General features: G+C 36.2%; 1 protein-coding gene across 1 annotated transcript in view; it reads right to left on the reverse strand.

Annotated features, from left to right (window-relative positions):
- Positions 1-2,164: 2,164 nt before the first annotated feature.
- LOC111606292 (ribonuclease 3-like) overlaps positions 2,165-27,480 on the reverse strand; it is a 48,928-nt gene continuing 23,612 nt past the window's right edge. Inside the window, exons 3-8 of the mRNA XM_023326805.1 lie at positions 12,332-12,386; positions 11,074-11,098; positions 5,882-6,632; positions 5,398-5,466; positions 4,547-4,808; positions 2,165-2,284 (exon numbers count right to left, since the gene is read on the reverse strand). Coding sequence (XP_023182573.1) covers positions 2,165-2,284; positions 4,547-4,808; positions 5,398-5,466; positions 5,882-6,630 — 1,200 coding nt within the window. The 5' untranslated portion in view covers positions 6,631-6,632; positions 11,074-11,098; positions 12,332-12,386. The remainder of the gene's footprint in view (positions 2,285-4,546; positions 4,809-5,397; positions 5,467-5,881; positions 6,633-11,073; positions 11,099-12,331; positions 12,387-27,480) is intronic.

Consider the following 27,480-nt stretch of genomic DNA (forward strand, 5'->3'; position numbering starts at 1 on the left):
GCATCAAATAAATGATTGTAGAGAGAGTTCAAGGAAGGAAGGAAAAAAGAAAGGAAGTAAGGAGGGAAGGAAGAAATGAATAGCAGAAGAATTATAAAATTCAGGAAATAAGGAACAGAGGAAAGAAAGAAGGATGTATGAATTGATAAAGTAATGAAGGAAGGATGAATGGATAAAGAAGAGAGAAGGGAAGACAGACTCATTAATGCATGAAGGAAAGAAAGAAGAAGGAGGGGAGGAAGCAATATAAGAAAGGAAGAAAGTAGGGAAAGAAGAGAGGAAGGAAAGAAAACTGAAGGTCAAAAGGAAGCAAAGAAATGAAAGAAGGATAGAAGAAAGGAAGGAATGAAGAAAAAAGGAAGGAAGGAAGGAAGGAAAAAAGGAGGAAGGAAAGAGATAGAGGAAGGAAGCAAAGGAAGGAAGAAAACAGGAAAGAAGGAGACAAAGAAGGGAAAGAGTGAATGAATGAATGAATGAATGAATGAATGAATGAATGAATGAATGAATGAATGAATGAATGAATGAAGAAAAAGGAAGGAGGGAAGACTAAAGGAAGGAAGGAAGCAAAGAAAAGACAGAAGGATAGAAGGAAGGAATGAAGAAACTTAAGAAGTGGTTAATGGAACCAGCAGGTCCAGTTTCCTCTCTGAGCCCGGAGGCTGGTCCTCACGTCCTTCATCGCCTCTTCATAACAGAAAACAAACTGCAGGATTACAACGACTGTTCAGACGTTTCGTAGCTAAACTGCTTCTTCAATTCTTATCAGCTTTTTAACGCCAGTTCTTTATTATGTGACCAGAGCCCAGACCCACTTATTCACAAAATGAAATTGAGCAGGAGGGATTCATACGAGCTGAAACAGACGGAGTGATGCAGATAGCATCGTAAACAAATTGGTTCTGGTAGCAAAACGTTACACAGACAGACAGACGAAGAAGAAGAAGAAGAAGATGGACGCCCCCATTAAAGCCTTAAAGACCCAACGCTGGGAGCTGCAGCAAAATACCTGAGCAAACGTCTTAAACTGATCCGAACTAAACCTCCTGGTTCTTCTGAAAAGGTTTTTGGTGGATATTTTTAAAAGCATCCTTCCATGAAACTTTAGTTGTGTTTTTGCCCTTGCAGGAAATTTGGCCAGATTATGCTTTTAGGATACATTAGGATAAATTTATTTGAGAGGATATTGAAAATATTTTAACATAAATAAATAGATATTTTATATTCATTGTCTTCAAATCACTGCAGAAGAAGTAGAAAAGTAAAAGCAGAAGAAGTACAAGTAGCCAAAGAAGTGAGAGAAAAAGTAGCAGTAGAGGAAGACGTAGATAAAGTAGAGAATGTAGAGCAGAAGAAGCAGCAGAATAAAAAGTAAAAGAAAAAATACAAGTAGAAGATGACATAAAATTAGAATAAGATGTGGGAAGTAACAAAATAGAAGTAGAAGTAAGAGAAAAATAGAAGTGGCAGAAGAAGAAGTGGAAGTACATAAGTTAAAGAATGTGCAACAGTAATGGACATATATTCATTAATCTTGTCCAATGTCTGGAGTCTCATGTATTTATGCCAACATCAACCTAATGAGGGACAAGCAGACAGAAACTAGCCTGGGCTACAATCTGGCATATTTATGATTAATATGCATTATCAATGTTTTAAATGAATAAACCTAATCAGAATATCTCTACGGTGATTTTTTAAATGATTTATTTCAGTTTCCAACAGATAATTAACTGGCATTTTCATCACTTTTAAAGTTTCACACAATAGCAGTTTTTTTTTAAATGTTATTTAACAGAAGCATGTTGACCTCATGCTCTGATGAAGCCCACCTATTAAAAAACCTTTTCATTTAATTCACTCTAAGGCTCACTTTTTTCTTCACATAAACAGTTAACATGTCTAAAACCCAGGATTAAATCTTAATACAAAATAAAAAATATAAAAGTTACAAATAAACACACCTAATCTGTCATTTTAGTATATTTTATTTCACATTCTTTTCCCTTTATAACTGGGATTAAAGGGTCTAACTCAAATAAAGTTACATGATTTAATGTTTTCTGCGTCAGGATAAAAACTAAATCCAAATAAAATTTATAATGGAAAACTGCAGCAGAACCAGTAAAGCGTTGGGCTACACACCTGGATCCTCGTCCAGTTTGGTTTAGGCGGCTCCCATCTGGGTCGAGCGGCTTGGGCTCGTTCCTGGCCTCTTTACGAGTTCGTCCTCGAAGCGTTCGTAAAGGTCGCGCAGTTTGCTGGTTCCCACAACCGGGAGGTCGCCCTGAAACAGAGAAAGGAAATGGATCTCCGTGTGCCAAGTAGCAGATCACAAGCTTTAAAACATGATGTGTAAATTCTTGGTAAAAATTGAAAAAAGCAAATTGACAAACATGCCATAATACAGCTGAAATGCCGCTCACTAAGGAAGAAGCCATTACTCTTCTGTCAAAGGTTTTGGCTCAAGTTTTTCTTTACTGAGTTTCGGCGCTATAACTTTTTGGGACACTTGGAAAAGGTTTTCTCCGACAGTTGCTTTTTTTCTTAAGCATAAAAACACATTACAACTTGCAAATTTATTCAGGCATAAGGATTTTTTTCCCCTGTGGTGTCTGACGGTAATGATCATTGTTGGATTTGGAAGGAAAGGGCAAACGTTTGCAGGCACCATCCGTTGATGGAAACATGCTAAAGGTTTCTAACGTCCAAGCAACGGTTAAAGAGGACTGAAGTGAATTTAATGCAATTTTTGCCTCCAACGCCTGCAGAGAAATTATTATTACACACGAAGAACACTTTAATGTAACTTTCTGTGACATTTACAGGAATGTCAGAGTATGAAGTGACAAGGTGGGCTGTCTGAGTGGCTTAATGTGATCACTTCATTACATATTAGGTTTCTAGAGACTGAAATTCGCTCTGTGGGCCGATCAAGTAACAAAGATCATCAAGACAAACTGAGTGCTTTAAGAATGCAACAAATACTCTCCTGAAAGCTCATTTTGAAAACTGTGAAAACGTAATTTTGTCCCGGAACGAGAAGCACATTAAATTATCAAGCTTTCATTCCCATAAAGCGGTTCCATTTAACCTTCGATCTGAGCGCCAAAGTCACTCTACGTCCTCTGTTTTTTCACTCGGTGATAACATCCTCACTGTCCCGGCAGAAAAAGCACAGACAGTCGTGATAAATCAGTTTACTCCGACATTTACAGTCACTCTGGCGTTCCTGGAAGAGCAGCCAGCGTTCCTGCTGCAGCTTTCATTCACCGACTCCTGGTAAAGGTCAGTGTTGGAGAAAAACACAGAGCTGGGATGAGGAAGGCTTTTATCGTGCAGGAAGTGATCTGAGGCGTCGCCTGACGATCTACAGCATGGAGTCAAAATTTTTTTCACTTTCAGCCACATTAAGACCGTGAATGCTCCAGAATGCATGAACAGAATCCATTAAAAAACAGTTAAAATATGAATAAATAGCTGTGTCTGTATTCAATAAGTTCTTAAAATTAAATAATATCGAACATCTTCTCACACTGATTGTTTTGGTGATTTTTTTTCAAACTAAATTACAAATTTAGAAATATTTGCAAGACATTTTTGCAATATTTTTGCTTATATATGGCAAAAATACGGCTTTTGTCACTTAATGGCAATAACTTGGCAGCTACTGAAGCAGCAAATAAAATACTGCCACCTACAGGTGGGAGTTAGCATCACTTAAACAGAAAGTTTTTGACCATTTTTGCATGAAATTTGCAATAAACTCGCAATTATGCTTTCACGTTTTTCCACTCTGATGCATAATTCTGAGTTTGTTGCACATTTTTGTAAAAATGGTGAAAATGTTTGGGTTTAAGTGATGCTAACTCCCACCTGTAGGTGGCAGTATTTCTTAATTCTACTAAACTGCTGCTTGAGCTTTAGTTGATGTCAAGTTATCCTTTATTGAGGTGGAGAATAACAGAAAGTCTCATTTGACATCATACATAAGTGCAAATATTCCTAAATTTCTTGTAGATATATCTAAGTGTGATCTTAATTGCAAAAAATATAAAAAATAAATCAAAAACAATCATGAAATCCGAGAGGAATTAATCAGGGTGACAAGGTTTTGGATTCCCTGGCAGATTGAGAAAGAGAAAAAGAGAAAAATGTCTTATTGTAAGAGAAATAATCTGCTAATGGAACTAGAGTTTTTTTAAATCAATATTAAGGAATTATTTACATAAAACAAGCTCATATATCTTCCTGAAAAGTTACTTGTAAATTAGTTTTGTCTTATTTCAAGTGTAATAAGATATTTAAACCAGAAACTAGACAGAACAATTGTGTAAGACTTTGTGTTTTTGCAGTGTGAAAATTTTAATTTACTGTGCAAAATCGCCAAAAAACTGGAGGGACTGATTGATGTAACTTGGCAGTGAACAGATAAATGTCCCTTTGATTTGACTGATAAAATAATATTTAAGCACACAACTGTTCTGAGTTCATCTGGAAGGCGGGCCGGGTTTGGCCCATGAACCAGAGTGTGCTGAGCAGAACGTACCACTTGGTCCATGGGGTCGTTGGAGTAGTAGCTCTCGGCGTGAGTGCAGCGGATCCAGGCGGGTTTCAGCTGCTCTTCCTCCTCGTCGTACTTCTCCTTCTCTCTGTCCCGCTGCCGATCGCGCTCCCCGAACGCCTCGTCGTTGTCCCGGCTCCGGAGGGACGAGTAGCTCCGCTCCCGGCTCGGCCCCGAGGAGCTGTCTGACCTCCGCTCCTTCTCCTCCTCCCAGCGCCCTCGCTTCCTTTCTCGGCTCGTTGAGCGGCTACACAAAACAAAATATAAAACACACTTTCAGATTTCTATCTTCTAAAAATGGCTCACATCTTTTTGAACTCTGGTTGCTTTTCCCCCCACTCATTTCAAGTTGAGTCTTTTGACCTAAATCTAAAAAACGCTGAAAAAGATCACTTTATTGGTCATAATTTGTCATGAAAAATATATTTCACGATAACATTTTGATTGATTCATTGATCATAATGAATTCCAATGAATTCACTGCAAAAACACAAAATCGTACCAAGTTATAAAATGGGACAAATGTAAGAACTAAGTAGAACTTTTTCATTAATATTAAGGAATTATTGACTTAAACAAGCACCTAATTCTTGCTGAAAAGTTACTAGTAAGTTTCAAGTGAACTAAGATTTTGCACTAGAAATTAGACAAAAATACTTGGTACTTTGTGTTTTTTTCCAAGTGGAAATTAAAGTTTGATCTTTGAGAGGCTGTACTTTTATCATAACCTTATTGTTTTATTAGTTGAAAATTGTCTCAAAATGACAATGTGATCATTTATCATGAGTTTTAAGGTGACATTCTGCTGCCTCCCTGTGTGAACCTGAAAGTCGTACCTCCGAGGTCTCTTCCTGTACCGATCAGGTGACTGGGATCGACGAACATCTCGGTGGCGGTACCGCTCCCTGTGATGAAGCAGACAGGAGAGAGATCCTTATTACTGAATAGTTTTTTATTGATTAAGAAATATGAATGTTTTATGTTTTTTTTACACTGAATTTGAACCAGGTGATGCTGAGGAGTCCTGGGTAAAATACTGTATATGTACTGAAATTTTTAAAAAAAACCTTTAATACCAAATATTTATTGGCTTTATACAGTTTTGCTTAAAGATTTCTCTAATTGTGTTGTTCTTTCAGCAAATGTCCTTTTATAGAGTCTGTATAGTGATTAATTGATTCAATTTATTTATTTTATGTAAAGCACTTGAACTGCCTTGTTGTTAAAATATGTCACACAAATAAAATTGATTGATAGAGGGCCACATAAAAAGCAGAGGCGTGCTGGTTTTGGCCCCCGGGCCATCAGTTTGACCCCTACCTGCTCCTCTCCCGGCTCCGGTGTCGCGGCGGACTCCTCCCTCTGTCGTAGTCAGCTTTGTAGCGCCCTCCCTCCGGCCTCCCGCGCCGGTCGGGACTCCTCCCGCGCTCCTTCCTCTCTCCGCTGAACTCCATTCTGTGTCGCTCGCCGTAGCTCTTCTGCCTGTGGTCGTCATAGCGATACCCTCTTTCCGGTGACCTCCGGCTGTCGGCGGACTTCTCGTACGGGTACGGCCCCCCGTGTCGCAGGCCGTGGTCCGGCTGGAAGGAGCCAGCGGTCTGGGTGTAGCCAGGGTTGAAGGGCGGAGGAGGGAAAGGAGGGTAGTTCATGGGGTACGGGGGGTGGTAGCTCATGGGCGGAGGCATGGTTGGGTGAGGCAGTGGGGGTGGAGGCATCATGTAGGGGGGGTAGGAGGTCTGAACAGACACCTGGGAGCCGGGAGTAGGACCCCCTGCTGAGCTGGGCAAAGGGGGAGGCGGGAAATTGGGAGGTGGTTTGGGGAAAGGCGGGCGCAGCGGGCACTGCCTCAGAGCGCCGGGGGTCTGCTGCGACGGAGCCGGGGGAGGGTACTGCATGAAGTCAGGGTGGTGGGGCATGCAGCCGGCGCTGCCATGGTAACCCGAACCCGGCAGAGTCTGTGGGTCGTAACGGTACGGTGGAGCAGGAGGCTGGGGAGCGGGAGGGCTCAGGTAGTTCTGGCCGGGGGGCATCTGTCCCCTCAGACCCCCACGGTCCGGCTGGAAGGACATGACTGGGGACAAACACTAAATTGACCAAATATTCTCAAAATGTCTTTATCAGCAGCTTTAGTCACTTATTACTGTATTTATAAAACTACATCTATTATATTAAGAATCGATTAATCAGATAAAAATATTTGACACATTCTATGGATTTTTCAATTAACTACTTAAGCCATTTTAATGCAATATAAAAAATATATTAAATACATTAATACATATTTTATTTAGTCTTCTACACAACTGGCATTTGAAATTTGTTGAGATATCAGTTTAGGTGGAGACTGATTTTTATACATTTGTGTGAATTAAATGATATTTTAAATATTTTCACTCAAACTGAGACCAGATTTAACCTGAACAGGAATTAAACCAATAATAAATAACACATAATATTCAATTTAACTGTAGGATGAATTAAAGCATTTCATACGATGTTTAAATCTGACCAATAAGAGAGAATAGTCGGCATTTGCTTAAAAATGTCAAAGAAAGGCCACATGCTGTATTTAAATAACAAAAAAGTAGTAAATTACGGAGTTTTAGCGCTAAAAGCATTAGCTAATGTAAACTCGTGTTAGCCAGCTAGCTAGCAAGTCATTTCAGGATAAAAGCCGCAGAAATTACCTGAAACAGACGGAATTTATGTCGCTTCGAGCGTTTACGATTACAACGACGTCAGCTGCATCAAATTAGTGAATTAAAAACCTGCTGTAACAACGACAGGATGCGATGTTCGACGGATAACGGATGGAAAACAGCGAGTCCGTGTTTCTACTCGGAATCTGTAACGCTGGAACACAAACGGACCAATCAGATTCAACGTCGCGAACAATGACGAATCAGAAGTTCGTCGCCGGTGTGTGACAAGCTGCTCGTCACACGGAGACGTCAACCATTCCGCCATATTGGAAGGGGAAAACAGCCTGAAATGGAGAAGGTCTTGCGTGAAATTCTGTTCTGTTTCATTCCTTTCATCATGGACAACAAATCCTGTAGATTTATTAACATTTGCTCTCTCTCTTTTGTTTGTGCCAAAGTTAGAGAGAAGATTGGAACCAAATATTTCAGTTGTCTGAAATTATCTGATTCCCCTCAAATATTTGGCAAATAAAGAGCAAATGTTTCAAAATGTACAGTATTTGTTGTCCATAAAAATCAGTCAGTTAGAATGGAACTTATTTAATCTGATTGTATTATACAAAACTAAATTAAGTTGAACGTATGAATCAAAATTACAGTAAACTAAGTTTGTGTGTTTTATTTTGGTGAATGTAAACTTATGGTTTCAACCGCATAATGGCAGCAAATCTGTTTTTTGTTTGAATGTTGTGATCTATACAGCATATAATTAATCTTACCTGATACTTTTTAATATATTTAATTTAAGTATGCTTTCACTTCTACCATTAATACCCTAGAGGGCAGCAGAGGATTGGATTTCTTTTTCCTCTCCTTTTTTTTCTTTTACCATATAAAGTTGAACCTGTCTTGGGTAACATTACTATGGAAACCCTGTTTTCTGACCAAAAGGGACATCAGTGATGAGCAAGAATACAAACTAACACAAAATATTCTGCCTTACGGCTAAACTTCAGAGTTCCTACAGCACCTTGGGAACAGATTCACCCTTGTCAGTGTAATCTCTATTATTTTGAACTTCAGCTCCAAACTGATCTCATCTCATCTCTTGAGGTGTTTGCCAAAGTAGGCAGAGTCTCGTTGTCCAGCCCCGGTTTTTATGTGAAGTTATCCAGAACCTACGGTTGGTGGATGAGTCTAAAAGGTTAAGGAGTCAGAGTCCACACAGTTTGCTGGGGGGAAAGATTCTTCCCAAATTACTAATCGACAATCAAAGGGAATTGAAGTGCAGAAACATTTTCTGATAGACTGAGGGTTAGTTACAGTATGAGGATGCTCAAACCTTGGAGAACGCTGCCCACGTGTTGTTTCCAAACCCAAACTTCAGGAATAAATTAAACTTTTCAAGGTTTCATATGTATAGTTGAAAACAGAAGTTATCAACAGTTCTGTGTAAGTAATTTCTAAAAAACAAAAAAAAAATGTTTTTGCAAAGTTTTCTGTCATTTAGCAAATAGAAATAATTTTGGTAATTCTAACTAAACTAAAAAATCGTTCTTTTTATTCAGTGTATATGTTTAAGTCGAATTAACTGACTTTCTTTTGCAGAGGTAAATGGAAACATGGGGGGAACATTTCAACATCTTTAATTTTGAAGAAAGGTTTTGAATTTTGCAGCACATGGCTCGCCTCCCTTCCCCCTTGAGATGAACTGCTTTAGGATTTCCGTCACAAACTCAGAGGAAGAGAATTGTCCTTCAACAAATTTTGCATAGACCTTCATTTTTTTATCTCCTTAAATATTCAGGATGGCTTTCCTGTGTAGTGTGCTTATTCATATCATTCTCAGCCTCAACATTCAGAAAAAGTGTATCATATTTAAATAAGGAACTGTATGAATAGTTTAGAAAGTAGTTGAATAATTATTTAGTGTATTTTGTAGTAATATATTCCCTGCAGCCTTTGTTCGTTGTGCCCCTGCTGCTCCGCCCCTCAGGCCATTTCTATTCCCATGTGAACCTGTCAGGTATTCATGTTCCACTAAAATATTTATGCATAAATGCAAAAATCACATATTTAAATCTATGCTGTGAAAAAGATCCACAGATTTGGACTAGATGTGTTAGTTTTCTCCTCTGACGTGCCGCAGGCAGCAGGATCCCATCACAATTCACTCCCAGTCACTTCAAGCAGCATCAACATTCTGTGGCTTCTGCTGTTTTTGTCCTTCCATCCTCAGAAAACAAAGGTGATTTTCTGTCTGTGACTCTCCCTGACACACTGCCTCGGGTTTTTAGAAACACTTCATTTAAACCCAATCATGACTTCTCACCGCCTGACAAGAAAATGTCTGTCAAGCTTCGATCTTTGTCTCTCAACAATCTGATATTTACCACGGAGTATTACACTAAATTTAAAAATTCAGAAAAATCACATACGACGGAATAGTCGTATGAGAATCAAGTCAAAATAATAGGAGAATAAAGTGATAATATTACAACTTTACTGTCAAAATATTACTGATATTATTTTAAAATATTATTGGATTATTTACAATAATAAAGTGATAATATTTCGACTTCATTGTTGTAAAATTATAATTTATATGCTCGTATTATTTCGACTTTATTATTGTAATTTTGTGACTTTATTCTCTGAATTTCTACTTTATTTTTGTATTATTATATCTTTATTATCAGAATATTATGACTAAAGTTTTTCATGACTTTGTTCAACTATTCTTTTAATATTATGACTATTTTTGTGATATTATGACATTTTTCTTTTAATTTTGAATTATTCTTGTTTTATTACGACTATTTTCATACAAATATTCTAAAAATATGACTTCATTCTCATATACAAAGACTTTATTCTTTTATTATTTTGAGGTTATGTTCATATGAGTTTTGTTCTTGTAATATTATGACTTTATTCTTGTAATTGTAATTTTGATTTTTATATTTTCTTAGTATGGCCCTAATACTTGTCGTAATTATTGGACTTTTGACTTTTGGTTAAACATAAAAGGCTGAGGAATTTTTAAAATCAAGGACATTTTTCTAGGTTTTGAATTTATTTTTGTCAAATATCAGATTTATTATAAATCATTCAAGCAGAATACTGTTCGTTCTGGTTCTTTGGAAATGAGAACATAAAATGCTCTAACTTTTTTAAAAGCCAGATGTTTTCTATTTTTCCAGTTCTACTTTTTATATTTTGTGTCTCCTTTACATTATACGGTTTTAGCTAACATAATGCGCTACACAGACGTGAAGATGGAAGAATAGTTGAACATTTTGACTTCTGGTTGGCCGACATGTTGAAACACATTTTTATGCCGAGAGCAAAGCTAGGCAGTAACACACTGAATGGCACTGATGTATTTCCTCTGCTTCCTTCATATTTGCTTCATAATTCTGCTGAATTCCACATCAGATCTAAAACTTTCTAAGAATTTTCCTGATGTTAGGAGACAAAAAACTTGCTCAAGCCTTTTAACAAAGTTCTGGTTCTGTGTTACAGAACTCATGAAAGCCAGATCTGAGCTCGCTGCATCTCTTTGTAATGTGCTGAGGCCTGCAGGGCAACAAAGGGAGAACAGAAATGTGTGGAGTGTGAAAGAGACGGAGGAATGTGTGGGAAAGCAGTGGACAGGCTGGACCCAAACACGCAGTGATGCATGATGGACTCTGCAGCTCTGCCAAGCTGCTGTTTGGGCAGATAAACAAACCAGAAGCACCAGCTACATTTTTCTTTTTAAGCATCAGGATTGCTTTGAATTTATGACAAAAATCGCCACAATGTATCACATCTTCTCTTCAGAACCTTAACTGAACAAAACCAGCATTCAGTGAGGAACCAACTTACCTTTTCCTGATTTACTTCCGTTATTCTGTGAAAAGAAATGTTAGAGGAGATTTGTTATGCTAAATTCACAATTTTCCATGTTTTTGTTCTTCCATTGAGTATTATCTGCTTCTAAAAACAGTCCAGCACTTAAAAAAAAACTTCCAGCTGTTTTTTGGTGTCTGGAAAAGGAGCCTTTTCACAAAGCCTCTCTATTATCAAGTCACATTCCAAAGACGTTGCACCGTTACCTAGCAACCCCAGCAGAGTTCCACGTGTTACTTACCATCCAGAAACCACTTGCTGCATTCTTGTTGGTTATGCAGGAGGCGCCACTCCTGCTTTTCAAAGATATATACTTGTATATTTGCGCATCTGTTTGCAGCCATTTTCACATGGAACTGTAAACACCGAGTTAGAAGCAGCTAATTTGGTTTTACAGTGACAAAGGCCCTAAAACAACTCATTCTGACTAATGCCTCACAATCTAAAGATGTGCAAAAACATGTTTTGTTTAGGCCATAGTCTTTCCTAACCTGTTCAAGGACGCATGATAGGTTACCAGAAACCACTGGCTGCATTCTTGTTGGTTGTGCAGGAGGCTCCACTTTTGCTTTTCAAAAATGTAAGGCAGGGGTCCCCAAACTGTCTCCTGTGAGGGCCACATAACTTGTCCCTTCTCTGATGGGGGCCGGGGTCATTTTGTAACAGAAAAAGTGTGACGATTGTAAGAGTGCTAAACATAAAAATGTATTGTTTTTCAGATACAATCAAATAACCTTTTCTGGATTCTTCAGAGAACAAAAGTCAGGAAATAACACTATTTATGAAATAAATAATAACCAAATAACACTGGGTTCTCCACATAAAAAAAGGGTTAGGGTCAATTATATGCATGTATAAAATAGTTACTAACTAGTAGTTAATAATAAATAAAGTTCATTACTAAGGAACATTTTATTGCAAAAGTCCAACTTATCAAATAAAAATGCACATATATGAAAATACTCTGGTATTGTTCAGGGGGCCGGACCAAATGTGGAGGCGGGCCGCATCTGGCCCGCGGGCCGTAGTTTGGGGACCACTGATGTAAGGTTTGTATAACTGTGCAACATAAAATGAAATAAAAAGTATGGATGTTGTTATATAATTCAGGAACATAAAACGTCACAACTCATGAAAGCACATTAAGGATGTCCTGTAATTGTTAAATGTTGGAAAATGTTTTAGTAAAAAACTGTGAAAGCAACAAAAAAAAAAACATCTTTAATGGACTTACTTGTTTCCTCCAGAGCTGCTTTTCTGCATGAATGAGCTCTTTTTTCTGATGCTCACTGTGGATACATGGAGACACATAATTACCTCAAGTGACACAAAGAGCAGAAAACACATTTTCCACTTGAGACAGAAGATGGTGTGTTGCGTCGAGGTGCAGAGAAGAGGAAATAAATTTCAGAGGAAAAACAACGGTCAGCAAGTGTATTCTGATGTTCCCAGCCTAAGTGCCGAGGCGCTCGTTGCTGCTGTGATTATGAGTAATTCCTCAAAACGTTCAGGCAGATGAAGAAGCAGCACATGGATGTGAACAGGTTGTGTTCATGTAAGACTTCAGGTCAGAAATAGGTTCTGTGAATTGTGTCTAAATCAGAAAATGTGCAAGATTCAGCTGCATGTTGAGTCTTTGAAGAGAGGAAAGTTTATTTAAATACATTTTAAGTTAACCAATGTGAGATAAAAAGCATTAAACAGAGGTATAGAGTAAATTTTAGTTTCAAAGAATAAATCATTTCCTCTTTTTTCATAAAATAATTATGGGATCTTCATTAACTGTTTCTTCATACATTTTTTAATAACTGTTCTTAGTATGTTTTCCCACCTGATAGTCTGGTAAACTCAGTTCAATTTGCTACATTTCTCTTTGCACTGCAATATATCAAACCAAACAAGCTATTTGAAAAACCTGTTCCCCTCCTCGCCTGTGGGGGCGCTGCAACAAGAACCACTAGAGGAAATGACATGAAAACCACTGAAGAAGACAATGAGAGCATTTTTCTTATGTTATATCAGCAAAAGTGGAGTAGCATCAGATTTTAGCCATTTCTTTTTTGTTTAGAAAAAAACAAGAGTAATTTCTTCTGCTAGCACTAGGCTAACATGTTTGCTTTGGTTGTATTTACCCAAAATGCCCTGCGCTGTAGTCCACTTCCTGTGTCTGGTCCGCTTGGTGTTCATATATGCATTCAAACCGCATTCATGGCTCCCATGTGTTTGCTGACTGTGGCTGTTGTGCTTCAAGGATTTTCTCCTAGCCTCTTTAGCATCGCTAAAACAGCAGAGGGTTAAAATATTCTCAATAAAATATCCATAAAATCCCATTGGTTTAATTAAAAGAATGTCTTACATTTGTCAAAACTCAACACTTTTTAAAACTAAGTAGATTTTTCCCCAGTGTTTTCATCTGCTTTAGTTAGAGCAAGTGTAAATGCAGATTAGCAGGTGGAATTCAAGCATGTTTACATGTGCATGTTTTGAGCAGCCATTTAGGTTCAAATAAACTTAATCTGACTTGATAATTAGCATCTGCTTTTTGAACAAGAATTTAGTTATCAGGAATAAGACTTGCCTGATGAATTCCTTTATAAATGCACTAAAAACATGATCATTCTAACTGTCAGAATTCCTTCTGGGGGATTTAAAATGATTTTATTCACACAGACTGAGCTGGAAGTTGGAACTGCAGCAGTTAAATTTGACATTTTGCCAAATTCTTACCACTGTGTGAATCTGTCAGAGGAAAGGAAGCGCTCATTTTGTTTCCTCCTGTAATTAAAGAACCACTGCGAATAAAAATGTGAAGGTTTGACAGCTTTTTAGAAAAGCACTGTTATCCTTTGTAGGTTCAAACCTACATGGAGATGCAACACAAAGTAAGAACTGAAAGTGGTTTATTTACAAAGTGAAAAGGTAATTTCTGGGGGAATATTGGTTCTGTATGTTCTGGATTCTGGATTTAAGGTCTCGAAGTGAAGAGATGTGAATGTTTCGTGATTCGATTCCAATTTTTAGGGTCATGATTCAATTCTGAAGCAATTTTTAACTCAGAAATCAATTTTTCTATTCAAATGGTTTTGAAATTCTAGTTTAAAATATGACTGAGAAGAAGAAAAGAAAGTGGAAACAGTTCAATCAGTTCAGATTTAAACAAAAACAGGTTTGTGATTATCATTCTGTAACTGGCTCTTAAAAATGGCAAAAGTATAGTTTTACAACATTTTTTGTAGATTTCAGTCTAACATAATGAATTATGTTAAAATAAGACAGACTTTACAGTTGTAGTGCATTTAACTTTACCTTAAAACTAAATAGAAAATGTTCTGTTTTAACTGAAGTGCATTTGTGTTAAATCTCAGTGGAGTATTATGGCTGTTGTAGAAAGGGAAAAAATGAGTACATTTCTGCTAAAACACAGAAATTAATGAGTTTCAAAGATTGACATTTTTAGACTTTTGAAATTCTCAACATTTCTGATTTTTTTCTAGCAAATTGTAAACTTTTCATCCTCTGAAATTTCCTAGTTTTCTAGAAATTTTCTCAGATTAGTCTGGCCTTCTCCGCTTAATAATTGCTGTTTCAAATACTATTTTATGCAATGAAGAAAGTTACTTTTTAATAATATTGAGATGCTCACATAACGACTAAACTAAATTACTCCCTTTATAAGAAAACCTGAAAAGAAAGCAGCCTCTAGTGAACAGAAACAAAATACCAATGAAAGCTTTAGTCATTCCTGATCAATACAACAAGCAGAACTCATAAACATTAAAATGGACAAAATACTCCTGTTCATTTGCTAGGACATTTATCATTAATAATATTCCTAAACGCCTGAAGGCCGAACTCGTCCTGAGGTCAGGTTCATTTTTAAATAAGACGTACATGTGGTGGAGTTAAATTATTAAACATTTTTAGAGCATAATTCAGTATAAAGTGGATCAGTAAAGCAGTGAAGTGGAAGCCTTCAAGAGTTTGTCCTCTAATTACAACAAAAAACTGTAGTTATGTAACTATTTATTCTCTTATAAAAGTACCTTATCATCTATTTCATGGCTCATTAATCATCTGCTTTTTTCAGTTTCCTTTCATTGTTTTTCACAAAGAAAATTTAATCGGTTCTACTCAGTGGACAAAGCAATTCCTGTTAGTCACTGAATATCCTGTTATTTTCTGACAAAATTCATTTCTAACAATAAATAAAGGACAATTTAAAACATAAAAATGATGTGAAAACAGAAGATCATAAGCTTTAGAGCAAATAAAAATCTAAAAGACTTCAAATTCAGTTTCATTAAAACATAAACATTTTGGTTATGAATGGAAAGTATTGACAAAAGGAAACATTTCTACTAGTTTCAAAACACAAACCGAGATAATCAATTAATAATTCATATTTATCTGAAACCACATCTGAAAAGCATGTTCCATAAGATGATTATGCATGACATTTAATTATTATTTAACTTTTTTAATTAGCCCTGCAGACTCCAAGTAAAATCAGTTTTTCAACATATAAACTTTTGAAATTTTGCCAAGTTTGATCTGATCTGCTGCTCAGAAAAAACAGGATGTTTTAATGAAAAAGACAAACTTCAGCATCTCTGAGAAAAGTTATTTAAATGCAGGAATGTGTTTCAATCAGCAACTGCAACCCTGAAACCAGCAGCAAAACAATGCTGAAAATTTCTGTTAATTTCTGACCCTGACATTAGCAGGAGATGCTGAAAAACAATTTTCACGTCACACTTTTCATTTTCTTGAATTTTCCTCCCTCAGATCTTTTATACATCAACTAAGAAGGTCAGGAAAAAGTCAGTGCAGCTGAATTTGCGTGTCTGTAAGTGCTTGTTAACATATTGCACAAGGCCGTGTAAGAAATCTTTAATGACTGGTTAAAATGTTCATCTGTTAAAAACAATCAAATCTGGAAAGAACATTGAGGGTTTAAAATCATTGCGCATCTTCTGAAGTTCATCTTTTGAGTTTTCATGAAAGCTGAAGAGAATAAAGAGCAGAATATTTCTGACGTGATGATGATCCTCCAGAAGCGCCTAAACTCCATTATTCTGCTGATGTTTAAACTACAAAGATATAAAAACTGAGAGTCCTCCTGCATAGAGGAAATAATTAGGAAATTAGATAATATTTCATATCTATGCATGATCAGGGACTCTGTTTTGCAACACGCAGGAAGTTCTGGTCTGTTGTGTTGAAGAAAGAGCAAAAAGATAAAACTCAGAACTTGCAGGAGGGATTTCTACAGTGAGAAAGTATTTTAGTTTTCTTTTTTTTTTGTTGCCACAATTAAATGTTTTTGGTCGTCAAATTAATTTTAATATTAACAAAAACAACCAGAGAAAACATAAAATAAAATTTCTTAAAAGTGACGTATTATACAAAATTCACATTTACATGTTTTTTGTTCCATTTGAGGGATGTGGTATAAAATTTATGAGTGGCGGTAACGATATATATCATGAAATGTTATTGGTATTAAAAATGGTAAATGTCCGGATGACATGCGTATCAGAGTAAAAATGCTGGTAAGAACTGGAGTAAAAAAATAACAAACAGCATTTTAACAAAATCCTGTCAGAAAATAAAGTATTCTGAATTTGAATATTTTGAAATACATTACAGGGTAAACAGCATGTTGCGCGTTAATGCCAACGTTCAGAACGTCAAATGTAACTTTTCCAGAGCACACACTGCAAAAACACAAAATCTTACCAAGTATTTTTTTGAGTTTCTGGTTTTCGCACATCTGAAATAAGACAAAGCTAACTTAAAAGTAACTTTTCAGCAGGAATATGAGCTTATTTTAAGTAAATAATTCCTTAACATTGATGAAAAAGTGCTATTATTATTTCAAACAATATGAAATTTTTTCCACATAAGTGAAATTATCAGCCAGTGAAACTAAATTCTCATCAATATTAAGGAATTATTGACTTAAAAAACCTTCTACGCATAGTAGAAAGTTACTTTTAAATTAGTTTAGTCTTATTTCAAGTGCATTAAGGCATTTGCACCAAATATACCATAAAGTAAACTTCTAACTTCAAAACAGTTGACACAATTTAAGCAAAACTTTTGAGTCAAACAAAGTCAATATGTCTAAAAATAACTCATCATTACTGTGACCCTGGAAGCCAGAGAGCCTCTGTCCTCACTCACAACATGCACACTTCACACTTCATTTGTTTTAATTTTGCCTTTTGGATATTTGTCTATATCTCATTAAATCAGACACAGAGACAGTCACACTTATTAAACTGCTTATCCGTCTCCTGATAATGGACGAGAGGAAGGGCGGAAAGCAGACCAGAATGACTAAATTAAACTCTTGACTCTTTATAAATGTTAAAGGCACTTTGTTAAAAACAGAGAAATTTACAACCAGGGGGAAAATGTTAATGGCTAATTAGAGCTTTAAAAGGCCGTGTTACATTTACCATGAAACAGTTCTTCAGTTTTGAAGAGCTTTCTGTCGTCTACTTTACCTTCATTTGGAAATAACAGGAACAAAGATCAGAATGAGAGCAAATGGAAATTTTATTGAATGTAACCTTCACTTTTTTGGGTTCTAAAGTTTTGCTAACAATCCAGCAGCTTTTGTTAGACTGCGGTTCATTGTGTCGATTTCTGTGTCTGACTGGGAAAAAAAGCATTTGCAGACAACAGATTTCTGCTTTGGGAACAAAATGTTTTGCTGTTCTGTCGAGTCGACCTCCTGCAGAACTTTCTTATTGAAAATCATATTGAGATTTTTTTTTTTTTGAAGCAGCGATGGAATAACAACAGGATGTTCTCAGCCAGCATGGTTTCCCTCGGGTTTATTAGGAAGAAGAGACGCTGCTGTACCTCCTGAACCATTGTTATTGTTTTTCTTTTTATAGAAGACTATTGTCTGTATGCTCACCAGAAAATATGAAGTCACACTCCAAACTGTTCATATTTTGGTTTTGCAATACAAACTGATAAACACACACACTTCATTAAAAATTTAGTTTACCTCCTGATGCTTTTAACATGTAGACTCGGTTCAATTTGTGGCCAAACTTGCAACATTTGTTACATTTTCAGGTGGTGCGGTTTGTTTTCACGCTGCACTGAGTCAAACAAACCAAACACTTTGAAGAACCTGTTCCCCTCCCCACCTGTGGGGGCGCTGCACCAAGAACCACTGAAGGAAACAACACGAAAACCTCTTAAGGAAACACTGAGCGCAACTTCCGGTTTCACGAAAGCAAAAATGGAGTGACAGGAAGCTTCGTCGTACCACTTCCTGTCGTCTTTTTTGTCATTTTTGCCAGTAGTAACATTCGGCTGTTTTCCAAAAAAATCATGTAATGCAAAAAAATTTTTTGCATTGCAGTTCTGAGAAATATATCTATTTCAACATAGCTGACAACTTTTGATTGAACACAGCAATTTAAAAAAAAAGTGTATGTTTCCATTAAGCAAATTCATTTTTGTACTTTTATTGCAAGTAACATTGATTTTGTGGATGGTGATTATGACACATTACCGGAGCTTTGGACAAAAAAACATCTGCAATATATTTTCTGATTTGGCCACTTCCACTCTTGGGAGTTTGCAAAGTTCAGGTGGTTTGTTGACTAAAGTGCAAAAAATTAACACAAAGATGATCCAATGAACATCAAATGATATTAATGACATATCAGAGATACTATTGCTTCCTTTACTTTTGGTCTTTGCCAAACTTTCCCAAGAGAATAGAAAAGAAAATAAAGCTTCGATTTCTTGGTTACCCAACTCATGAGTCACTGTCTGTAAATAAAACAAAACGTCGAGCCGACACGAAGGAAACTTCCAACACAAGAACAAACGCGCCGGGAATAATAGGCAGTCTGAGTCCGTCCACACGAATGCTCTGATTTGATTTTGTGACCTTATAATTCATCATCAGGTCAGACTGAAGATCAGGAAGTAACAGAGGAAATAATTGCTGTCTGAACCCACATTTAACTTTAATTCAGGGGTAAAGTTCAATGAATATTTTTGCTTTTAACAAACTAGTCCTGTAATAGAGAAGTTTTACCAATAAATGTTTAAAAGCAAAGATCATTTCCAGACTGCATGGAAAAAGAGAGCAGAGGTTTTACACCTCTGCATTTATTAAATAAATCCGAGCTCAGGATTGTTAGATTCTCTGAAGCCTCAAGTTCACATTGGTCTGCATCGCAGATTTCCACGTTTATTTTCCACTGTCGGTTCAATGACATCATCAGTAACAGTAGTTTATGTTTCAAATAATAAATAAATGCAATCTATTTGTAATGTTTTGCAACTTATGGAATATAACTGGTGTAGTTAAGCAGTATATTTGATAAAGGGCAGCTTTTATTTTGAGTGGAGAGGCTCTGACTGGATGCATTATCATCATATTTAGATCCAAAATGTCAAAGTTTTAACTTTAAGTGACTTGTTTTCATTTTGGTTTTGTGATATTGTGATTCATTCACACATCATCACCAATTCTTCTTGGATTGTGGGAACACGCTGCTTGTGGAGGACATTTTGAATGAAATGGAAGGAAGGTCACTTCCTTGTATGAGAAGAAACTCAACATGTGAAATTGGACTTTAAGTGGATTCTTAAATATTACAGATTGTGGTTCCTTAAACAGATTATGATAGGTCTATGGTCTGTACAAAACATGCTCATTACATTTTTTGTAAAATTTTGAGATTTTTAGTCAGAATGAACCGTTATAGCGCGTCTTGTTACTTTAAACCCAAATAAGCTGCTGCTGGCCACGCCCCCAAATCAACGTTTACACTTGCATGTGAAAATGGCAGCAAACAGATGTGCAATTACACAACTGTACATCTTTGAAAAGCAGAAGTGGAGCCTCCAGCACAACCAACAAGAATTCAACAAGAGGTTTCTGGACGGTAAGACAACAACTAAACTTTTGTCTTTTCCAGCAGCCATTTTACTTAATGTCCTGCAGCTCAACTTGGGTTGCTAGGTGACAGGGCTGGGTTCGGCAGGGGTTGCTAGGTAACGCCACAGTGCCTGCTGATTTGTGACATTACATTCTGCAGGTTTTTGAAACCAAAAAAACATTAACTTATTTCCAAAAACTAGATGAGTTTTCTTTTTAAGTGTTTGGGTTGTTTTTAGAAGAAGTAGGAACCCAAATGGAAGTTCAAAAACATGCAAAATGTAAAATTTGCATAACAGGTCCCCTTAAATTTTTTTTCTTGGACAGATTTTCTGATTCTTTCATTTGTCTGTTATGTCCGGACAGAATCGGCTCCTCTGAAACTCTGACAAAAAGACGAGAAGCTGTAACTAGTCTAGCCAGAATATGAAGCCTGAATTTATAAAATGTCCTGCAGAGAGGATGCATTCAATCTTTCTGGCAAATTAAAATCTAAAAATATGTTTTAGGAGCGTTAGCTGCTGCTCTAATTTTCTATGTTGTGTAATACATGTAGCAAAATTAAAATACTATTAGAACGTGTTGGGAGTTGAAATGCACCACTGCTCTCATCTCTTCTGAATAATGATGAAGACTTCATTATTCAGATGCTTCAATTCATTACATTTTAATGACTTTCAATAGAAGTTATTAAACTTATACCACCACAAAAGCCATGTAGGTAATTGGAAATAAAGATAGATTTTGAAAGTGTACAGGTGCTTGCTCTTTTAGGTGGGGTTTTGTGACAGAGTTGTGAATCGTCAATATCTTACTACTGCTAAACAACTGTCAGCGGATTCTCATTTAGGAAAATCAGACAGAAATCAGATAGAATAGAAATATCAAGCTAATAAATACAAAACTTAACAAGAAAACAAGAAAAGCTAATGTTGCAAAGACTAACTGCGACTCAAGATAACAGCTATTCAAAGAACAACACTTGTGTAGCTACTTCTTACTTTTAAGGTTATATATATACAGTATATATTTATATAGTTTTATCAGCTTCTGACAGAAAGCAGAGGTTTTTTTGGAATCAAAGCACCTGCTGCACCAGTGCCAAATATTTTGGCTCAAATTTTCCTCTTCCTCATCTCCAACTCGGTTTTTAAATGATTCTGGGAAAAGACTGAACCATTCAGGCAAGATAGCAGCATCAATTTAACATCAGTATTGAGTAAACAATAACAATAACAGAAAAAAGAATTTACAAAAAATTAAAATGTGTAAAAGGAAAATCATTAGGGTGCTTTTTTCTTGCTGTAATTCTCAGTACATTAAACATAAATTAAAAAATAATGGATTTGTAAATCCTGTAAAGCTTTTTGTGCTGATTACCTTGAGTGGAGGCAGACAGCTCTGTCCTACAAAACAGCCTTTAATTATGTCAAACACTGGAGGAAAAAGATAAGTAGTGAAGAGCAAATTGCCCCAGCTGACTATTTGCTGCCATACATTATGCATTCGGATCTGCTAATCACAGTTTCCTCCATTATGTCTCAGATATTAGATAATGGCTCAAGCTGTGGGTCAGTCCAAGCAGAAAATTAAAAATTAAAACCTCTGCTCAGGTAGAGGTGGCCAAACTTTGGAAATCTTTTATATTTACACTTTTTAAATACTTGCTCTGTTAAAAGGCTTTCATCAAGACAATCAAAAAGTTAAAGTTGTGTCATGTGACTTTACCAAACTAACTTTTTACTGAGTAAAAAAAATAACAAAATATACAGAAAAAAAGAGATAGCATGAAAAATTTGTAGAAAAGTCAACACATTAAAAAGTTACATTAGGTGTTCCACAGGGCTCACTGCTGGAGCCCAACATTATGAAATGCATTTGTGTGTGGATGGTTATGGGAAACTTTACAATCTGCATTGCAAAAACACAAACTCTTAAGTTATTTTGGTCTAATTTCTACTATTAGTGCACCTTAAATAAGACAAAACTAGCTTTTAAGTAACTGTTCAGCAATATTTAGGGGTTTATTTTAAGTAAATAATTCCTTAATATTGATGAGAAAGTTTGTGGTTCCTTTAGCAGATAAGTTTACTTATAACAAGACATTTTCCCATGTTATGAGTGAAACAATCTGCCAATGGAACTAGTATTTTTTTTAAATTAATATTAATGAATTACTGACTTAAAACAAGCTCCTATTTCTTGCTGAAAAGTTTCTTAAAAGTTTGTTTTGTCGTACTTCAAATGTAGTAAGAAATTGGGACTAGAAATTAGCCTGAAAATAGTTTTTAACGTTTTGTATTTTTGCAGTGTGAAGTCTGTTGTTGTATTCTGAGACAGTTTATTTACAAACAGACGACATATAAAACAATCACCAGTTTGTCCAGGAGTTAATGTAGCAGCAAATTCACTGTAATATTAAAACAAAGATGCGACAAATTGAAAAAAGGACCTCAAAAAGACTGAAAAAGTTACCAGGAGGAAGACTTTTCTCACAATTTTAGCTTTTGAAAAGCTACATCAAAATAATACATCTCGAAAAATGTCCTTTTAGACCAAATTATGTGCTCAGCACTATGTTTGGAGAAAACCAAATGTAGCATATTAGCAAAAATGTTGTAGCAAATGTCAAGCATGAGAGTGGAGGAGTGATGATGTGGGCTTTGTTTGCAGCTTGCACTCATTGGTTTTTATGCCAGTATATATAAATATAAGGTCAAATGTGAAGGTGTCTATGTGTGAACTGAAGCTTAGAACAAACTGGGTCATCAAACAGAGTGACAAACATTCAACCGAATGACTTAAAATGAAAACAATCGATGTGTTGTGATAAAAACCTGAAGACTAATACGCCTGCTGTATGCTTGTGATTTTACAAGCTGTTAAGTCTTGGAGTTAACTTGGTTTTTAGGAAATCCATTTTGTTCTGTTTTTAATTAACAGAACAATAAACTCATGAAGATTATTTTTGTAGAACAAAAACAAATGTGAAAGTGTCACAATTTCCAGCTGATTTAATAATGTTCTTGTTATTCTGACAGAAACTCGTAAGGTTATCTAAAATGATTTTTTCAGCAGTGATGTTATTTCTTAAACCTCAGAGGTATAATTAGCACATAAAGCTGCTCAACATTCTCTCTGTTGTTAAGATACTTTTTATTTATGTTCCATAAGAGCTATGAGTAAGAGTGTATTTATAGGAATAACATCTTTTAATTTTTTTATTTTACCATTGGTACTTAGTGTTTGAGAAGAAAAATATTTTGCATTTATTTGCAAAATTATTGAAAAATCAGTTTCAATAGCTTCCTAACAATGATCACTTGACGTCTTTCAGTCCGGTTTCCATGGTTACTACAGCAATGAAATTGCTCTAGTCAAAGTGTACAATGACATCCATCTGTGGAAGATCCACAGTACTGGTTCTGTTGGACCTCAGTGCAGCTTTTCTTGGCATATTACTGAAACGACTGGAGAGTTGGGTCGGACTCTCCAGTCCAGTCCTCAACGACACATAAATATGGCTACAAAGTCAACCTTCTGTCACCTGAAGACTAATGTCGCCGTAACATCTATAGAAACTCATCCAGGTGTTTATCTTTAATCCTTTTATCTGGAACAAACTTCCAGAAAACTGAAAAGATGCTGAAACACTGAAATGTGCTGTAGAAATAAACTTGACTTATGATTATATAACACTCACATACAACAACATATGAACCATAAGAATGGCATTTTCTGCTTCTTTTATTAACTTCCCATTGAGCCACTATTATCTCACTATCAACGCTGTAGTCATGGAAACCTGCAGGGATGAACAATCCAAGGAAATCCAAGGAACAATCCAAGGAAATCCTATACTCAAAATGTCAATCATCTGAAAAAAATGTGTTTCAATGTTGGAGGCAGGTGCCCTTCATGCTTCCAAGCAAAGATGTAGTTTGCACGAACAAACCAAGTTATGAAAACAAACAAAAGCACGAACAATAAAAAACTCAACTCAACTGGCTCTTATCCCTTTCAGCATGAAGCCACACCAGGTCACAGAAATGGATTTTAAAGGTACTGCGCCAGTCCCACTTGTCCAGTATAGCAGAAAATGGGCCTCAGTTGTTCACCGATCAAATGTGGAGACAAGACAGTTACAAAAAAACTTAAGTACAGACTGAACATCATCAGGATTTCTATCTCCTGAAAAGCCACTGATTTCCACTCCAAACTGGGATCAAACGTTCAGGCAGAATGGATTTAGAATGAACTGCGCTAAACTCGACTCCCAGAACCAAAAGGAGAGAGCAGATCATAAGATTTATGACAATTTCATATATTTCATTTCCGAAACTAAGTTTGAATCCATTCTAACTCAGAGGAAGTTTGTAATAATCCACTGATCTTTAATGATTAAAGTCTGAGATTAGTCTGGTAGGGACTGTAATCACGTACATAGAAGCAGCTGCTGCAGCATATTTGCTCCATTTATATTTAAAATATGTGAATAATCAACGATCTTGGCATCTGTGATCTGTGTGTCAGGGTGTAAAAGCTGAAAAATATTCAGTAAAAATCAATTGAGGAGGCATTGATTTGCATTTATCTCTCTTTATCCATCTCTGTGGAGTCTGAATTTTGTTTAATTAAATCTTTCTACCAAGGTTGGAGGATTTTATCAACATATTATTTGAATGCAAACTGAAAAATAAGTGATGTTCAACATGAGGGGCTGGTTTAATTTCTTAAACAATGACTTTATGAGTTTAGGTCCAATATTATATCAAAGAGTAGGAAACTGGTATAATCAAAGTCTTGGTTTTAACCAAACCTCATCTCCTGTAGGAATCTAAGAAACACTGAAGTATGATCTGGGTTTAACCTCCTAGAGCAAAATGCCTGTCATGCAGATCTGCTGCCAGCTGAAAGATTCAAAGTCAACAACTGGTTGCCCATTAAGTTACCAGAACCAAACTGACTTTCATATTAACTTACTAAATTGAATAAATATGGTGTAATAACAGACTTTAGTGGTTGTAGGATTTCTCTTTTGTCTTTGGTAATAGACCACGAGCCATTTCTCCTGCTAGTGCTAGACTCTTGTGTTTGTTTTGGTTGTATTTACCCAGAATGCCATGCGGTGTAGTCCACGTCCTGCTTCTGGGGCAGGAGGTGGACTACAAACCAAGACCGAAGTTCGTAGGCCGACCAGAGTTCACTTTTTTGGTCCAATTACGCATTAACACATCCTCAAATGCACCACCTTTCTCTGCAAGTGGACTGGAGTCTGATTAAAGCAGACTAAGGAGGAACGAACCGCTAAATGCATTAAGTTTTGATCATTGATGCTGGTTTGCTATTTGTCCCAACAAGCTATTGAATGGGTGGGTATATTTAAAAATTTTAAATAGTTTGTTAAAAAATGCCATCATCCTCCAACTACTTCCTGTTGTCTTCTTTTTGGTTTGCTCCATCTGGTTGTTGATCATGTGACTAGGGTGTTTCAAAAAAAGCGTTTCCATTGCAGTTTTGCAAAATCAACCAATTTCAATATGGCCAAAAAAACTCCCCCCACAAAAACACCTGATCCTACCGTCTAAACATTTTATCAAAAACCTGAGGTTTTTAGAAATGATTCATGTTTCAAATAAACATATTTATTTTTGAAATGTAAAATTGTGCTGTTTATGGTCAACTGTTTCAAGCATGTTAAGATTATTGTGGTAGAAAATGTATTTTGCATTCCTTGTCCATGTGTGTGATTTTATATTGCTATCATGTTTTAAATAAATAAATAAAATAAAGACCATCTAACATCCAAAGTAGTTTAACAGTCTGGATAAAAACTGTGACTGCAGCAGAAAGTTTTCGGTTCCTGGTGGTTCTGTTGAGCTCAGCCCTCATTTGCTGCCATGTTTAATGACTTTAGTGATCTACTGTGTAACAGAACAAGCATCGTTTCATGCATCAGAGATCTTCCTCATTCTGTATCTCATTCAGCTGGAACACAGAAACCACATGGCAGTGATTTTGTTCAGCTGCATTAAATATTCACGTTTTCCAGGGCTTGTTTTATACCCAGAGGATAATTGAGATTGCTGGCAGTCATGCATAAAACGAAAGCAAGAACGGTAAAACCACAGAAAAGCATGGTGACTGCTGTCAACTCAGAGTGCTTTCTTTGACCTCTGACCCCTCAGAGGGCGGTCTGTCAAGCTTTAAGCCGATCTGCATTCAGAGCACCGCAGCCGACTCCGCCACGCAGACTGGCAGAGGTTTGCTGCTTTGCTGCTGGAGTAAATATTGATCAAACCTTTGAGAGGAAACTGGCGCTCCACAGGAACATTATTTTATTTACACTAAGTAGAGCTCTGAGCTGGAGAGGCCTTCTGCACTCATTTAGGCGATACTTGACTTTTCCAACATAGAGGAGATTTCGACTCACTTCCTCCTCCATAAAGGTCTTAATATCCAGATCTACTCCTAGATTTGATTTCGTTACACTTTTGAAATGTTAGAAGGCGATAAGAACACAGTAATATCTGCTTTTGTCATAAGACATACAAGATTAAACATTTCCAAGTCTCCTGGTGGAGAGTTGGCAAAAATAAACATGTTACTTTCACTATTTTTCAGGCTCTTTGATCGAAAGCATATTAAGTCTTTAATTCATTTACAATAAGCTGTTAGTTTCTGTGCATATATCTTAAAACTACAGTGTTAGATACAGAATAAATGCAGACTTTAGTTTTTAATTTATTTTATATGCCAGACAAATATAAAGTTGAACATAATTATGATGGACATTTTAAACCATTCTTTATTTCAAAATGGCTCTAACTCAGTAGTTTAGAAACCACCGGTTTCTAAGTCTTGGCAACAATTGTAAATTGAAGCTAGGTCTAGAGTTTAACTAGGCCGTTCTAACACCTAGATATGCATTGATCTAAATCCTTTTGTGGCAGAACACAAACGTATGCCACACTTCATAATTTTTATTTGTTAAAAAGTGTTGAAAAACATCTGATCCTGCAACACTACATTACGTTGATTTTTCTTATAACATATTACTGAAAATATATTAAAGTTTGTAGTTGTGATAAGATGTGGAAATGTTGAAACAGTCAGAGACATTTTTTCAAATGTTTTTAATAAGAATGATGGCTAAAAGTAAGTAATGATTTAATTAGGACCTTTCATGTGAAGCATGTTGATAATCAGTGAATGAACATGTTGATGAGCTAAAGGGTGAAAATGTCTAAGATGCAAAATTATTTTTGTTATGACTATAAACACTGAGTGACAGCCATTCACACTTTTCTCTAAGTGTTTGTTTCACCTTTACTCGTACGCCGCTAATTAAATGGTTCAAATCGTTACCATAGCAACAAGCTGTTTCTGAGCAGCGGTGGGAGTCAAGTCTCTTTTTCCAGATTCTGAGTCATTTGGCCCGGTTCTCCCTTAAGGCTCAT

Source organism: Xiphophorus maculatus, chromosome 21 (assembly GCF_002775205.1).
Source record: "Xiphophorus maculatus strain JP 163 A chromosome 21, X_maculatus-5.0-male, whole genome shotgun sequence".
NCBI lineage: Eukaryota > Metazoa > Chordata > Actinopteri > Cyprinodontiformes > Poeciliidae > Xiphophorus > Xiphophorus maculatus.